The 18,084-nt window shown below is 39.4% G+C and overlaps 1 protein-coding gene across 1 annotated transcript in view; it reads left to right on the forward strand.

Annotated features, from left to right (window-relative positions):
• The window catches only part of SGIP1 (SH3GL interacting endocytic adaptor 1), a 200,121-nt gene that overhangs the window by 109,279 nt on the left and 72,758 nt on the right, over positions 1-18,084 (forward strand). Inside the window, 3 exon segments of the mRNA XM_042997502.1 lie at positions 13,029-13,040; positions 16,211-16,235; positions 17,177-17,228. Coding sequence (XP_042853436.1) covers positions 13,029-13,040; positions 16,211-16,235; positions 17,177-17,228 — 89 coding nt within the window.

The following is an 18,084-nucleotide window of genomic DNA, read 5'->3' on the forward strand; positions in this document are numbered from 1 at the left end:
AAAGATAGAGACGCTGCTGAAAGTCTGAGGACCAGAACTTGACCTTCAGCGTCTGCCTCCTTTCTGCCAAGTTAAAAACACAGTAGGTTATTTTCATCTACAGAGTAAGGGTCTATAATTCCATTATCTTTAAATCCCTCTAAGGGTGAATACTCTACTGTGTATTCTGACTCAAGAGCCTCTGTGGAAAGCTTTCTGTTTTAGGGGCAGTTTGGGGTTATAGCAAGGAGACCAAGAAAGAGAACATTTCCTTAAAGCACATTGGTTGAGTAGGAAGAACACAGGCTTTTGAGTCTATATCTTATTATCTGTGTCCATGGGCAAGTTGCTTAACATGACGCTTCAGACCCCAAATCTATAAGATGGGAACAAGAATATCCATCCTCTTGCAGGACTAATGTGAAGAGAACAAGAGATTATGCCCAGTTAGGTGCCTGTCTCCCAGGAGGGGGTCTATAAGTATCAGCTCCCCTTTCATCTCCACTTTTCTTTAAGACATTTGCAAGAGTGAGAAAGAATATAAAAATAGAGAGGGAGGACTTGAGCAAAGTCAAGGAGAAGAGGGCTGATATCCAAATATCAAACCAATTGTTAACCCAACACAGGCATGCAAAATGATGTAGGAGCAGGTGTTGACCTCACCTGGCATATATGTTGGTGCCTTCTCCCCTTCCCCTATAAGATTCAGTGCTATCAGGAATTAAAGAATATGGCGTGGCATTCAGAAGGAGTTATTAGTTTAAGCTTATTCCTGGTGCTTTGCAATCCATAACAGAGTTATTTAATCAAAAAATATGGGGAGAGGGCGATAGCTTTGAACTGGAGAAAGTCTGGTGCTGTTTGCCTATTCCAGGTGGCCCACCTACCCTGCCACCCCCAAATTAGCCTGCCAGTGAGTGAAATCCATGAATTTGCTGCTGCTTGGTAACACCACCCCCTTTCCTGTGCTCACTTTGGCAGAAGGTTCAGCACCCCATCGAGTTCAGTAAAAACAAAGAATCATCAGTGGGGGAGGAGAGCTCCAGTCTCCTACACACTGCCATTCGCTCCCAATAAGATTGCTGCAGGGTGCAAGGAGAGGCTAAGGAGTGCATTCTGATGCTAAGTGCTCAGCACAGACCTCAAGTGCAGCTGGTAGAAGGGAAGAGGGTGAGCTTGGGTTCTACTCTTTAAGGAGAGCTTCACAGGGCACACATGATCAGTTGGATCTAGACCAGATATATAAGCTACCACACCCCATTGCAAATACTGAGCAAACACTGTGACCAGATCCCATATCCCTGATGCATTCTGAGAAGCCCCCTCCAGACAGAGCTGCAGGCACCCTGATCAAAATCATCCAGTTGACACGTAGGATGTCACTCTTTTTTTTTTTCTTCTGGCCTTACAGAGAAGGATAGATGATGAAATGAGTAGGACCTTCCTTTTTCAAAACATATTGTTCTCTTTCCTACACTCTAATAAGCCATGGACTGCAGAAGAATTAGTTTCACACCTGAGACTTATTGTTCTTTATTACTATTTTTTTTAGGAAAAAAATATCATTTTTCCATACTTTTCGTGCCCATCCTGTGCTGGTAAGAAGAAATCTGTGTGTTGGATATTTTTATCTTCTAGAAAATGGGCAGAATGTGAATTCAATCTGGATTGCCTTTGTCATTATTTTGCCAATTAATGTTGGTTGGGCCCTCTGAGCACATGGTCTTTTGCTCCATGTTGTGAGGGTAAGAATTAGAATTTCCTTGCATAACTCCAGATTCTTCCATCTTGTTCTATCTCAGACAACTAGATCTGATTGGGGAAGGCAGTTTCAGAAACATGATCACCAGGATTAGAGGCCTAACATCCTCAATTTCTGTTACCAGCTTAAAATCTAAGTGAGACAATATAGCCACAATTTTGACACATAAAAATATTAATATGTCCTCAACCAGAGGCAGGAAATTCCTGAATTGCATGCTTTTAATTACAGTGCTAATTATCATCAAAAAGGCTAATTTTTATATCATTATGTTCTTCTGCCTTGGTTGTGTTGGTCCTTCTGGTATACAGTTTGAATGTAAAACTATTTTTATTAGCTGATGGACCTAAAGGGAGTAGATCGGGCTCTGTAATGAAGCAATCGATTTGGAAAATAAGTTTGTAACAGTATATTTTATGATTGATTCAGTAAGAACCTAGACCCTCAGGTTTTTAGCCCATGGATGGAGCCTTCCCTCAAGACCTACAACATTTTCCCTCAAGACCTACAACATTGAGTGACACGTAGGAGGTACTTAGAAAATACTTGGGTGGATGGATGGATGTTCTTCACTGTGGGAAATGAAATGGAGCTTGGTATTTTGCTATGACAAAATGCAATGTACATCCCTCACATTTTAGAAGGAGAGCAGATTTATGGCTCTCCATTTCTTTGATCTTTCCCCTTGCAATTCACCCATTTTCCTGCAATATTGGATGGATGAATAATACGAACAATAACTCTCTTTCTTCTCTTACAGTGTGCAAGTTCTTTTTTTAAAGTTTAACTTAACATGTTCTTCTTTTCTGAGTGCCAGTATTTTGTCATAATTCTCTTCCCCTGAACCCACATATCCAGTGAGATGTCTGTCTCTTACCTATTTTTTTTAATGTTTATTTATTTTTGAGAGAGGGACAGAGTGTGAGGGGGGAGGGGCAGGGAAAGAGAGGGAGACACAGATTCTGAGAAGGCTCTAGACTTGGAGCCGTCAGCACAGAGCCTGACACAGGGCTCGAACTCGTGAACTGTGAAATCGGGACCTGAGCCGAAGTTGGACCCTTAACCAACTGAGCCACCCAGGCGCCCCTGTTCTCCAAACTAAAGCCTCAGGTTTCAGTCACCTAGTGGTACATACTGTCTTACCTTTTTTATACTATTGTATTTATTTTTGTACTAAGAAGTTTCTGTAACTGTACGAATCACAGTATAAAAATAAGTATAACAATATAAGAAAAAAGTCCCTTGAAGGAGAATTTTTTTTTAGTGCCTGAAATAATCTACAGCAATAGATGTACTTTTTAATTGTTTTAGGAAAAAAAAACCTCTTAGAGTATGAATCACTCAAATTCATTATGTCAGAAAATGTTTCTTCGGCAACTGGGGGAAATTTCATAATGAACAGAATATAGTATAGGTGAGATTTTTTTCTGTCTAACACACAGCCCCTCACTGCCCATGGAAGGTAGGAACCATCACTGGAATCGGCTACCAGCACAACAGTGGTACAGGGCCAGTGAGCCCATCTGAACTCTTATCCTGAAGCAGCCAACAGACAGGGAAGGCAAGATGCACTGGCCTCACTCTGTTTTGCCCAGTACAAACTCCTTTCCACTTCCTAACCTATTTGAAACCCATCTCTGTTTTATTTTTTTAACTTGATACTTAGGGAATCAAAATCAGCTTCCAAAGAGTAATGAAAATGACAGCGTATGTCACATCCAGGCATTTTCTGAGATGGCTTCATCTGTCTCAGCTATGGCTCTTCTCGGCAACCAACAGTTACTAAACCCCCACACCAGAGAATTCCTGCTAAGTAACGGCCATACGCTGCAGTGGAACAGAACAAATCCAAAATCTCTGCAGTGGCCTTCAAGACCGTCATGGTGGGGACACCCCCAACCTGCAGGGTACCACCTGCCACTCTTCCTTTTCATTCCACTCTAACCTGGCTCCCTGGCTGAGCCTCCTTCCTCCAAATGGCCACAGTGTGACGTCCCTCTCAGGCTCAGGAGTTTGTTAGAGTCACATTCTCAATGGCCTACCCTGACTACCTTATTGAAAAATTATAAAACTCTCTACCCTGGCATTCCCAAACCTCTTTATTTGCTCTACTTTTAAAAATTGCATTTAGCATCTCCTGAAGTCCAAGATAGTTTGCTTCTTTATTATGTTTATTATTTATTGCCTATCTCCTTCCTCTGGCCCCCAGAATAAGCTTATTAGAGCATTTTGTCCATTGTTCCTATTGTTTTGTTCAGCAATATACCTAGAGTAGTGTCTTGTCTTTATTAGGTACCCAATAAATATCTAAATGAATTATCTTTTTTTAATTTCTGTCATACATAACTGATAAGAACTGGTTATATTTATAATCAAATCTCATTCGTTAAATATAAAGATCCAAAATACAGCCATCTTATTTTTAAGGTTAAATGGCTGCAGACTGAAGAAGCTTATAGGATAGACTTGGTTTTTTCGTGTCTTGGTTCCACTCTTACGAAACTTGGTGCCCCAAATTCCCATGGCAGCTGGTTCCTTGTTAAGAGTGCAAGGATGTATTTAGAGCACAAAACCTCTGTGTGAGGATCACTAAACTCTGCTGTGTACTTTCTTCATTCACCTCTGTTCGCTTCAGCTCTGGGTCTTAAACTAAGTTCAGTTGTAAATGTTGTTGCTTTTGAGCCCCTTGCACAGAAATGTAGGCCTCAACAAGACCTAACTTGAATGACTCCTTGCACTAGAAAGTGGTTTAGGGTAAGGGTGAGCTGCCTTTCAACAAGGCTTGCAAATCAGAGAATTATTCTTTCTCAAGCCACAGCACAGGACAATCCCTGCATGAGAGATGATTCATTGATTATATTTTAGGTATATGTTTTGTCCAGTCCAAAAATTCACTCATTCAGTTTCTCTGTACAAGTGCACCCAGGGGTATACATCTCTTTTCCAGTTCTCTTAGTAGCTTTTCTACAATGAAAAATCAACTCTGATGCTGTGAGCTCATTAATATCTTTGTTTTCCCCAGAAGAGAATTGTCTTATAGGGTTTTTTTTCCCTTTGTTCATTCGTGTGACATTCTGAAGAAGTCCTTAAGCCAGAGCTCATAGCCTAGGTGTTGGAACTGCTAACAATTAAAACATACAACATATTGAATAAAAATGGTTTAATCATCATGAAGTCTGGATTGGGAAGGTGTGCGGTGGTGGGGCGGGGGTGGGGGGTGTCGTTATCATTTGTGATTCTAATTCAATACATTTAATTCTAGGAAAAGGCTGAGAAATTTACCTTACAATCAGTTTAATTCCAAGATCTGAAACCATACCTGGAAACACAAGTTCACGTTCTGAAAAGCTCATTCCCTGAGACCTGCTCTGATAGATAGCCCTGGTGTATTATTTAACTGTTTTCTTTGGAAAGACCCAAGATTATTTTCCAGGATGTTCGATCTGTGAGCTTTTAGCTGTATTGTTTCTAGATCCCAATGCTGTTAAGGCCCTGAGAATGGGTTAATCAGTTTAGGGGACTTGATCTGTGCCATAGACCCACCCCAACCAGGGTCTGGGGAGGTAGGTAAGCTGGGAACCAGACCCAGCTCTGCTCCTTAGTAATTGTGCGGCCTTGGAATTTATCTAAGCCTCCTTGTCCTCACCGCTAAATTAGAAATAACAAGGACACCAAGGTAAAGGTAAAGGTTCTCAGTAAACATTAGCTCAATATCATCCACATCTTTTAATTCTCATAACATTCCTACAACTATTCCACAACAAATTCCTACAATTCCGCAACAAATCTACATCCCTGCCTTACGGAATTGAGATGCAGTACAGCCTGCTCAAAAGCATCCAGAGAATAAGGGGTTAAGCTGATTTAAATATACAAAAGCTCCTGCTCCTCCTTCCATGACAACTCCTTTAAAGCTATTTGATTTTAACCCAAGAATTTCTTTTTATCTGTAGGTTGAGAACATGGACCTTAATAACTTTCATTTCTTTGTGCTACTTACCAAGGGTCTGGGACCAAAAGCACCAAGAATGTCAGCACCTATCTTGACCCTCAGTTATTCTGCAGCATTAGTTTTTGGCTATGAGAGAACATTCTCCACCCCTGCCCCAAGATCTGATCACACAGCTCTATACTAATGTTTGTACAAAGCTGTGCTACTTCCTGGGAGCCTTTGTAATATGTATTCGACCCTGGGGTCACTAATAGCAGAGAGACCAAGAGTTAAGTAGGAGCTAAGTTGAAACATTTATAGGAGCTGGTGAAGGAACCATTACAAAGAGGGTCACATCCCTTGGGGCATATACAATTCAGCTTTATTTCAGAGACCAGTTCATCTTTCTGTATTTTAAAAGATACTATGCATTTTATAGTGTTTTAATGGCCCCTAGAAAGGGAATTCCTAAACATGTGTGAATGCCTCCTGTGTGCCTAGCACTATGTTTGGGACCAGAGAGAGTCCACTCATGACCATTACTGTGAGTTAATAATCGAGTGGAGACATCTAAATAAAACAGGACAAAATAAGAATGGCAAAAATTATGCTAGCAATGTGTACCTTGGTTTTTCTGAGGCTAATAAATGCCAGGCAAGCAGAAAAACCTTCAACATGAGTTTGTTCTTTTGAACAAAAGGAATGTGTTATGATCAAACCAGAGAAGGGAACAACTGATTTTGACAGGGAACATTGGAGAAGGCCTCAATGGAAGAAAAGGTCCTGACCTTAAAGAATAAGTAAAATTGTAATTGAGGGAGAAGGAGAAGGCCTCGAAGTCTAGCAGAAGGCAGGGAAGTGTGTGAGTGGAGCAAACATTCAGATGACCAGGAGCCTCCAAGGTTAAGTGTGAGCTTCATGCAGAACAGCGGTGGAAGGTGAAGATGTGAGGGTAAATTGGAGCCCATCGTGAAGGCCTAACTGACATAGAATGGAGCATGCGTTCTAATTTTTGTATGATTGGGAGGTTTTTGAAGGGCAGAGTAATATATTCACTTCACTATTTTGAAAAATAATTCTGGAGGTAGAGCAGAGGATGAATTTAGGAGACAAAACTGGAAATAGGACCATCAGCCAGGAAGTGCGTATACAAGGCCAGTGGAGCTCTACCATCAGCCAGACATGGGGCCCTCACCAAGACAGTTGCCCAGGAAATAAAAGAGCATTCTGAGGGGCCAGCAACCACTCACCAGGAAAGTAATTTGCTAATGTCCGTGGGGAGTGGGGAGACATAAAATATGGGATGAAAGAATTGGTGATTCTAGCCAGGGTATCTTGAGAGAAGATGATGGGTACCGGGTTCCCTGACAAAACTGGAGTTTCTGGATAATCTCATGTATTAGTTTTATGACCATGCTCAGCTGCATTGCAATTATGTCATCTTCCAAATCACAAAGCATAATTTTCTATCTTCAAGGCACACATCTATTTGATAAAAGCTATTTGATAAAAGCATTCAAAAGAGAGGTTACAATGTGCTCAAATGAAGGCCACGCCAATGCCCTCTACAGCTGGAACTTACAGGGAAGGCAAAACTTTATCTCTACCCACATAGGCTTTCAGCTGGGACTCTAACAAAAAAACAGGTTAATAAGAGAAAAACAAAGTCTATTAACAAGTGTATACATGGGAGACTTCCTGTATACATGGGAGACACCCAGGAAAAATAAGTAAGTCAAAGAGGTGGCTTTAGAATTCTGAATTAGGGGAGGGGATGTAGGCCTCTGAAGGGAGAGTGTCTGATCTTTAGGAAAGGTAAAAGAGCTCTTACAAGAATAGACGGAAAGAATAGTTTGTGACAAAGTTGTCAGGGCGTGGGATCCACCTCTGGTTTCCTCTGCATGGTATGAGTCAATCCTTCCTGATTGATAACACCCCTGGGAAGGGGATTGATGACAATTCTTTTGGAGGCTTTATCTTTAGACAGATGAGGGTTGTTCAGAGAAAGCATCTCCCTGCATTTACCGTTTTCAAATGCTTGCAGTTCACAGTGATCAATATACCAAAGTAGCATATTTTGGGGTGCCACATTCTGCCGTTCTTCAAGCCAGAGCCAGTGGCATAGGAGTGACTGTGTCGCACACCCAGGGGAAACCATTAGAAGAGCAATTCCTTGAGAGCTGCTTTAAGTGAGGTTGTTCTGAGGCTTGACCTGCTTCTTCTTGAAAATGCTTTTCACTTCTCTCATTTTTCTCTTCTTTTTCCTCCTCATGCTACGCTTTTTAGAGGAAAAGTCCGGTAAGGAATAAGTCCTTTCCACATTTTGGCCAAACGTTATTTATTCTGTTCACTTTCATCATCTGCATATCCAATGATTGCCTGTGTTTAACACCTAAACAAGATTTTGAATTTTAAAAACAAACCTTTGTGAACGAGGACAAGGCTTAATTATGCCCCGTGCAGAATAAAGGAAGTTGGTTGCTAAGTGATTTTACAAGCCTGTTATTAAGGGCCACAGGGTAGTTTTGTAAAGATCTATGTCTGCCTCAAAAACAGGCATGTGATCAAATATTTTAGGTATTAATTGTTATTTATTGCAGCTTCTGCTTGGATTAGTCAGGTTACACATACATACCATAAGCTAGGCAAACACTTTGTTAAGTTAATTTCTTGTTTAATGCACAACATGATAGCATCCGTGAATGAAGGCTTCTGAAGCTGGCCTAGGAAAGGGTCTTTTTTATTTTATTTTTCATCTAATCAGAAAAATGTCCCCTTCTGGAGTTGTCAGAAACGAAAAAAGAGGATCTTTATAAAGTGCAAAACAACTCTTCCACAGTCCTTTTTAGTGTCAGTGGGTGATTTTTAGTGGCAGCAAAAATCTGCTATGATGTACCTACATCATTGTTTATTTTAGGACAACAATGAAACAGAGCCACTAAAAAAACAAAAATTCACTGTTCTCTTCTCAGTTGCCTGGTGTATTGGGAACACGTTCCCAGGATGCTGATACATGGCTGACTAGAAAATATGGAAATGCTGTTTCCATGTTAATGAGCACCGAGAAGGGGCTGGTGGTTGGTTGTACTTACCTCACCTAAGTGGACACTGTAATAAGTGCTGTAATGTGTCATCCTGTCCTTTGCCCCCATCCTGGCAGTCTCCGTACCACCTGCAGGGTACCACACTTGTGGGAAGTCCGGGTGATAGGAGGGAGGAGAAGTGGAAGACACAAAAGAACAAAAAAGGAGATCAAAATATTACAATTTATCAAAATATGAACCCAATGTCTTCTCGTTTCTAAAAATAAAATAAGCACTTGTTATTATCACTATGGCTCATACTAAGATGAATGGCCCACCTCTGAGTAACTGAGAGTCAAGTATGTATCACATCCTTTGTGGCATACAATTGTGTTGGTATGCTTTAGTAGCCTTTCTTTACATTTTGCCGGTTGTGCTTATTCTTGACCTTGAGTCTTTCTCTGAATTATCCAAATTTGGCCACTTCAAACGTTACTGAATCATGTGGCCTGAAGTTGACCTGCGGTGCCTTAAAAATGCCCTGTTCCTCATTGGGTTCCATCCTATTGTCCTCATAGCCATTAACCCTCATAGCCAAGTAACCCTTTTCATTGGGAGCTGTTTGTTTCTAAGGGTGAATCCCCCTCCTATTTCCTTCCCTCATTTTCCTTTGGAAATGCCCATCTTATGGATTGCTCAGTCTGGTCGAGTCTTAATGACATCGAGCAGGCTGTTTGTTTCTCTTCCCAAATGGAGATTCAGAAGATCATCTCAACCAAGTCCTATTGGATATGGGTGGGGGAGAAGTGTTTGCCCGATAGCTGGCCTTCACCATAAGCATTTAAAAGCAAGTAAGAATATTGGCTGGAATCAAAATAATAAGCATAATGATCACATATTCTAATTCTTTCCTAGAAAATGCTCTAACATGAATCACTGAATTTGCTGTGACTAGCCTGTATAAAAATATTTGTTTGGTGCTTTGTAGCTTTTCACGCATTTTCCTCTGGTTCCACAGAGCACTGAATTTAGCAAATGAGGACGTTGTAAAGCTTCAAAAACTGAGGCTGATTTAGTGATTTTGATGAGCAAGACATATTGTGTTTGGTTACTTCTTTTTATAAATATCTTAAAACACTCGCATTGGCTACGACTAAGGTATCCTAGTAGGCTGAATTTAAATTAATCCTTTTGTGCAAAAAATAACAAAGCAAAGCTAGTGTGGAATAAGGACACTGTGGAAACTGTGAGGACACAGGCTGAAACATTATTTTAGGAAGGCATATTCATGTTGCAAACTGTATGCATTTTAGAAATACAACATGTTCTAACCAAAGTCTTCATTCTAGTGACCAAATCACAAATTATTAGTGTATGCCCACTTTGAAAATAGCCTCAAGTACAAAGTCAGAACTATCTCTTTTCAGAAAAGTAGAGGGAATAATAAAATGTTTCCAAAACCTTCTCCAGAATGTGTCAGAAGATCAAGAGAAATCTAGGAATTGAGTAATTAATATTTAAATAGGAACAAAGGAAAACTGTTCAGAAAATGAATCGACCAATTGCAAAGTCCCTGTTTGAGTTATCAGGTGAAGTAATAAGAACAGTAGATAAAATCTACTGAGAGCTTATTATTTGAGACCCTGAAGCCTGCAATCAGTGACAAATTGGCCACCTGCAGGTTCTGAACAACGGAATAAGTGTTTTGTTTGCTTGTGTAGTTAAAAACAACTTTAGCTCACATTTAAAAGCCAGGATGTTTGAAATTAAAAAAAAAAACATCCGGATGTGCCGCTTCTCTGAAGATCTGGCAGCAGTAGGCCCACATTTTTGCAGGGCAGGCGTGGGTGCACCCGATTAGTGGCGAGTTCACCAAAGCTTTGTGAAAGACACGTGCCCTTACAGACAGCACCCCGCTCCTTGCCCTGCACCCATCTGAGTTTGCCGCTCAACGCATAGTGTTCAGCTTATAGAATCTATCGAGACCAGACACGAATGAGTTTCCTTTCACCTTTGAAGCTAATTCCATATATCGGTAGAGCAAAGGTAGAAGGCTAAAGCCTTCAACATTCTTGGGAAATGAGGAAGAGTAAAATAAAACTTTTAACAGAGGCCCTTCTCTCCTGGCTCATACACATTTTGCTGTCAGAATTGTTGTTCAGCAGAACCAATATACAGCTGCGTTATGTACCTTAATGGTGACAATTAACATATATGAAGCCCTTCAATCTGATGTGTAGAATATTTTTCTTTTGAAGGTTTCAAATAGCTCTTAAGTATGGACTGTGAGGCTTTCTGGGTCTGACCTCTCCACAGTTTCTAGCTGGGTCTTCTCAATTCTGGATGATAAGTTTGTGACTGCATGAACTTGAACAGTTTTTCCCAGATGAAGGCATTTTGCAAGCGGACCTTCTGAAATACTATCTTATGATGTTGTCTTTCGCTAGAAAAAAAAATACGAGCAGGAACTGTTGATTAAAAATACAGGTTTTTTAACTCATTGGAAATTAAGATATGACTTAATTTGGGGAGATTAATGTAATTGAAATTATTTTGAAAAGTGTTCTCTATAATCTTAAATGAATAAAGTTTCTTTGTATGTAAGGCTCTGCCTCTGTATGGGTACAATCTGCATTTTATTTTTACATTACTTTTCATAGTTTCATCTTAGGGAAATTTGTGTCACTTTTAATCCCCTCTTTGCTGTAGTTTATGCTACCTTTAAAAAGTGAATCATTTGCCATGAAATTGAAGCTAAAATCATATATTCCCACATTTTTTCTTAGAGAAGAATTTTAGTCTGGTCATTAAAAGAATTAGAAAATCTAAATTTTCATTAGTGAATTCCTCTCAAAACACAGTATGAATTAGTCAATAAAAGAATTTAAGCCTAGAAATACATATTCATAAGGGGACTTTTTGATCTTATGTAAATTATGTACACGCATATAGACAAATTTATAAGAAAGGTGAGAAAAATATGGAGCAGAACCTGGAACGTAAGGCATATGAGAAAGTCTCAAATATTATAAGTAAAATTGACTAGAGTAACCATGTTCAAAGTGATGAGTTTTGTCACAAAACATTCAAGACAGGAAGTAAGCATTCATGGTCCTCTGCTTTAGGAGCCCTCCGACGGCGTAAAGTAAGAATGAGACCAGAGACCTAAACTCTGTCTCCGGCTCTACCCATTTACTAGCTGTGTGTCTCAGAGCCTCACTTTCCCCTCTTTTTCAAAAAGGCAGTTGGACCAGATATCCATGGAGGCCTCCCAGGTATAAAACGCTAGAGGCTTGTTTCCTGTCCACCCTCCAGAGAGTAGAACCATCATCTTCATCTGAGCAACCTTCTGGATACTTACGTATTTGCACTTCCGGCCTGGAGTTGGGGATCTGGGCAATACTAGGTCGTAGATAACCTCTAGTAACTTCATGGGGTAGCCCATATTTTGAAACCAAAACTCTGAGAAAAACCTCTTTCCCTACTCACATCATAGTCACTATTGTTACTGTGGAAAAACCCTGAAGAGGGAGAGTAATCAGAGTTTGTTGGGGTAAATTGATAGCAGCCATAAACCAGGTTTGAGAAGTGAAGGAGAGAAGACGTATGTCTGCTGGTTGTGTTCTTACAGACAACATCTGGTCCGCCATTGTTCTACTGATGCTGGACAGTTTTCCTGACTGCCATCTGTGCTTGTCAGGGGCTCCTCGTCTTTTCCATCACATTCCTACCCGTTGGTAGACACTGCCCAAATCACCAGGCCAAGAACGGACACTTCAAAAAAAAAAGTCCTCACCAACACTCATTCCATAGGATATCAAAGAGAAGAGCCAGGCAAACAAGAGGTCTTTCTAATCCTACTGTCTGATGTGGGGAGGCTCCAATTTAGTGCAAATCACATGGGAAATACATTACATCTATGGTGTTTGCTAACACCCTGTTGTGTGGGAAACACTTTTCTCTATAGTACCTAGTCTCTAAAACCTCCTCCCCAAATAATCTGGAGAGAAACTCCTTATGACAAAACATTTAAAGCTGTCAGTGAAATTGTCTTGTATTTTCTGTCTTTTTTCTTTTGTACACTTCACTGAAATAGTACACCCCATTAACAAAGCTATGTTGTATCACAGATAGCTTCTCTGTAAGGTTCTCCAAAACCTCTTCATGGTTTAAATAAGCCACAGGCATGATGACTGCCTGTCTTTCTTGGCCTGATTACTTGGAGTGTATGTTTGGTTGGCTGTTTATGAAATCTTCTGTTACCCAAGCCTGTTGACTGATCCATCATTCTCTGACTAGGTATCTGTTCTCTCTTCCTTTTTGCTGATCACAGAGGCGCAGCCCGGTAAGAACTCTCAACATTTTTACCTTAAACATGTATAGAGAATATTGTTGCCAAGGCGAGGTGGCCAGGTTTGGCTTCCCATTAAATTTATGATGACCCAAAACGAATGAAGCAGATGAATTATATTTATTGGTTGGAAGCCACTGATCATATAAGTGTCAAGATATTTTAAGATTATCAGAGCACTTTTCCATAACAAACTAAATTAATACATAAGTATCCCAACCCTAGTGCTAAATTTGAAAAATGTGTGTGTGCGTGCGTGTGTGTGTGTGTGTACGTGCAGGCGTGGGTATGGATGTGTGTGTATGCAAGGCCTGGAGACTGGCCAAAAAGCACCATAGAAGTTTACAGCAAAGTGATAATAAAGAATAAGAAAGCTATGAAGAAAGTAAGGAAAGAATTTTTAAGCCACATTGTTTTTAACCCTGAATTTGAAGTAAGTTCCTGGTCTATAATCTATGTTGGTCAGTATACACTGATACCTAATAATATATAATCATAATTTCCATCTTGGGAGGAAGAAACATGTTTTCAGGTCAATACTCCTAGGTTATCACATAAGTCTGTATTTCATCACTGAAGACAAATCAGTATTAGTTTGCGTTGTTCAAAGTGAAAAATCAGTCATTTTTCTCAGATTGAAATGTATGATGAATTTAAAGTAACAAAAAGTAGGGTCCTTGTTTTGTTTGAAATGACCCCCATCTGCCTTGAGAGAGGAAATGGAACTGAAAACAGTGCCCTCTGAAATCCCCTCTATGAGCACATGCCAATTTGATCAATTGGTTATTATTTGGCGCCAGTCCTCTGGCCCAGCTGACAAGCTGGTGGTTCTCTGTTTAAATCACATAGCCGATGATCAAAGATAACACCTCCAGGGACTGCTATTCAGGTGTGGCTGATTCCTACCCAGCATTTAGGTGACATCTGAGATTATGACAAGTTACTCTTTTTTTTTTAAGGAAAAAGAGGGAATTAACTAATTAAAAATGAAGGCGATTTATTCACAGTCTACATGTAAGGACAATCATTAAAAAGAGGAAAATGTGGTCACTTGGGAAGGAGAAGAGTTTTTAACTCAATGGGCTTTCTCCTGAATGTGGTTTGTGTGGTCGACATAGCCTTAACCTTGCTCTAGATTGCCATGCTGCAACTTCAAGGCCATCAAAGAGCCGTATGCGGGATCCAGCTGACAATGGGACTTTCTTTTCTGTTGCTGCTGATCATTCGAGTATCTGTTCCTTTCTAAATTGATATTATTCTTCCTAATTTCTATACAACAGAGTCTTCTTGCCCATCTCTGCCGTATCTTGCTTGCACTTAACTGGTGATGGTTCACTTATGAGGAGTATTTAATAAAAATGTTAAAGGGGCTTCTTGTTTACTGCCTCTCAACAATGAACGTCTAGTAAGGAATTGATACACCGAGAACCAACGAATACAAAAGAAGCTTTGTACCTTGTTTGGTTTCATGAGTATTACATTTTTAATGGAAGAGGTAGGATAGAGAGACCAAAAGGTCCTCGATACAGCCTCAGGAGTCCCCTGTCTCTTGGGTTTCAGGTCTCACAATTCTAGGAGAATTCTGTTCCTTCAATGCCAACCTCGTGATCGACTACTAGGAAGTAGAGCCTGGGTATCTTTACTTCAGACCCATAAAAACCTGACTCTCTGAAGCTCCAAAACCTAGAACAACATTTTAATTCCATTTAAACAATTTGTTCTCTTATTATTTTTGTCTACAGAGTCTTATTTTCCGAAAACCAATTTATATCCAAACTCCCATAATGACTGTAGCTGATTTAAATGACCATATTTAATTTAAATGTTTATTAATTAAAAAAAAACATTAACTTAATCAGACATATTAACTTAAAATGCTCACTTACTAAAGTAAATAAAGTTAATCTCTATTTCAAAAATCTTTACTAACAATGGAATAATTCTCTATAATGGCACATACACACAGATTGTATTATTAGGCAAGACAAGCCAGGAAATGCAGAGTGAAAGATTGAGCCATTCGTTAGAAAACATCTAGTAAAATCTTGCTCAGATTGAAACTGCTCCTGTATCATAAATGAGTTCAAAATGAGACAGAAAATTCTGAGAAATCCTTAGGAAAGAAGGTAAGAAGTTTCTTCTGGATCTGTTATAAAGGCCCTACATCTGATCCTGAGTTATTCATGTTACCATTTGAGAGAAGAGAACGTATCTGTGACCAGCCACCAAACACATGGTCATACCCTTTGGAATACTTTCCTATACTTGCACTTTCCTACCCCCACTCTGTCCCCCTCATTCTCCTAAGGCAGGCCCTTCCAAGCCCGTGATGCCACCCTTCCAGGGCTCTACTTTTCTGGTAGCACCCCAGGCTAAGAATCTTTCACAGCAGTTTTGAATCAAAACTTTTTATGTAATCAATGTTTCTGTTATAAGTTTCTGCTAGGGTATTATAAAAACTAGACCATACCTTCTCCAATAATTCTTACCAGGGCTGTTTGCATTCCTATTGTACCACGATGCCTGGAGCTAAAGGAATGACTTTCAGTTGGTGGATTGGTGGGCCCTATGGCAGACAAGTGAAAGAAATTGAGGTGGGAAGGGCAGTTGAGGAGAATGAAATTCCTTGGCTCCCTGATTAAAACAGTCCATTCAGTGGCAATGCCTCCAAGTTTTCCTTCCCTATAACATTTGCCACTTATGTCTTTAAAAATTACATTAGTAAACTAATGACTTTTTACTAACAACTTATGGACCTCCCCCACCTTAATAAAAGCAGACAATACTCCCAATACATTCTATAATTTTCAAACACCAAACATATGAGAAACTTGAATTTATTTGTCTGATAGGCTTCAAGGTTGTTTTTTTAATTGAGCTATTCAATATTTGCTTAATTTACCAAGTCTGCCCAGGTAAGGGGTTTTTCTGGTTCAGAAGACTTATGATTTACCCTTCCTTTCTCTCTATAAACCTTGAGTAAAATTAAAAACTGATTTATATGTGTGTGTCTACAATTTCCAACTTGAATGCAATTCTGAGAAAAATTTCATTTTTCCCCATCTGCATTTCTGAATTCAGTTTAATTGCAATGACAGAAATATACATATTGTACATAACATATATGTGGTCTTAAACCTTATAGTGTCTATTTCTAATTCTAGGGTGCAATTAAAAGGAACTTATCCAGTAAGTATATCCTAGCTACCAGAAATAGAGTAAAATTTAAAAGAAGAAATAGTTCCTTGGATCTTGGAGCATAAATATGTATACATTTCAATTATACACTCTTGGGCTTGATTTTTAAGGTTTACAAATGTTTTACTTTTGCAGCAAAGAAATCTTGTAATGATAAAGGGGCCTGGTGGGTCCTGAATAATTAATATTTAAATTCTGAAAATGAATATGGTTTTGGAAAAGCATTGCTACCTTCTTCCGATATTTGTCAACTCTTGCTGTATCATCTGACTTTAGAAATGGATTTAATTAAGTGTGTGTTTGTTGATGGGGGTGGGGAGAGGAGAGGGACAGAAGGAATCGAAGGCAGATGCAACTTACCCATTCATAATGTTATCTGATATAAAAATTTTAGTCACCCAAAGTGATATGATACAGGTTATAATATATGCAGGGCATGATTTTCCTCTGCGGCATATAGCATATTCTAGGGAATTCTAAATTCAGGGCTGCTAGTTAAAGATACAACATTTTCTTGGCATTTCAAGAAAAGAACAGGCAAAGAATGCTGGATTCCTGTACTATGTACATATGGCCTGGCTTAGCATTCTCTTACGGTAATTGGGAAGCAGGACTGCTCAAGGCGGCAGACATTTGAAGCATGGTAGGCTACTCAGCTAAACTCTGCAGTATACAGCTCTTCTGTTTGACAGCTTATCATGGTAATTCCTTGGTTAATTAGGTTTTGCAAATGCCACATAAAATGCTACTACATATGTCTGATATGTGGCTGTTGCATTGCCTGGGTAGAGGGTTTGTTTTGCAAAATTTTCATATTGAGTTGCTTATTGGTGGGACGTAAATCTCTAAGTGTTTCCAAACATAGCTCATAAGATGTATAAGAAAGGAATAGTAAAAATATGCCTACCAAGTTTCTTTGTCCTGTACATCAGGTGAAGAAGTGGCAAGACCCAGGCGTTCCACACCAACTCCAGAACTTACGAGGTGAGCATGGAAGACATTAGTTGTGTTTTATATAGGGTATCACACATTGTTAACAATCAAGTAGATCTCCTTTAGGCTCAGCTTTCAACTTGTATTAATAAAGGGCCTGCTTTTATGTGTGAGTCCATAGCATGATTCAAGGGTATTATCATTTCTCACAAGTGCAGCCTGAAGCAGACACTTACAGAAGAACTGTATAGTCATCCAAAGTGACTATCAGAATGTGCAGACCCCTCTCTAATGCAAAAGTTAAAGTCTGTATGAACAGATCTTTTGATGTTTGGAATGCTGATCTGACATATGATTATATCTCCCTATGAAGAATAGCCTGTTTAGTTGGCTTCAATTTCATGATACATTCCACCTGTCATATACCAAAAGAATCTATTCTGCTTTTTTGTTTTTGGCAAAACGCTGTATTTTGCATTGTCTATTCTTTGAGTTAAGTATTGTACAAATGGGCATTGTTTTCCAAAAAGACTACTATTTCTATTTAAAAGCTGGATTCTTTTCATTTTCCCTCCTCCTGACCCCCTACCCCGTCCCCTCTCACTCCCATTACACACACAGAACTCATCAGGATCAGTGAGGGAAATAGAGTCTGGGAAGAAATGAATATTTTGCAGCCTTTTGTTAATAATCATTTTAAGTAATAATTAGGAGAAAGGATAACAATTTAACGTATTTTCACCCTTCCCCTTGAGTTCTCAATGTCCTTCTTTTTCTGAGATGTGCTCTATTTAAGGTATTAGGAGGTTATAACTAGTCTTTGTGAGTGTTGATTGGAGAGAGAGTATGGAAATTAGAAAATAGTAGACCTAGTTCTTCAAACACAAACTTCCTGAGTGCCTTTCAC

This window comes from Panthera tigris, chromosome C1, assembly GCF_018350195.1.
Source record: "Panthera tigris isolate Pti1 chromosome C1, P.tigris_Pti1_mat1.1, whole genome shotgun sequence".
Lineage (NCBI taxonomy): Eukaryota > Metazoa > Chordata > Mammalia > Carnivora > Felidae > Panthera > Panthera tigris.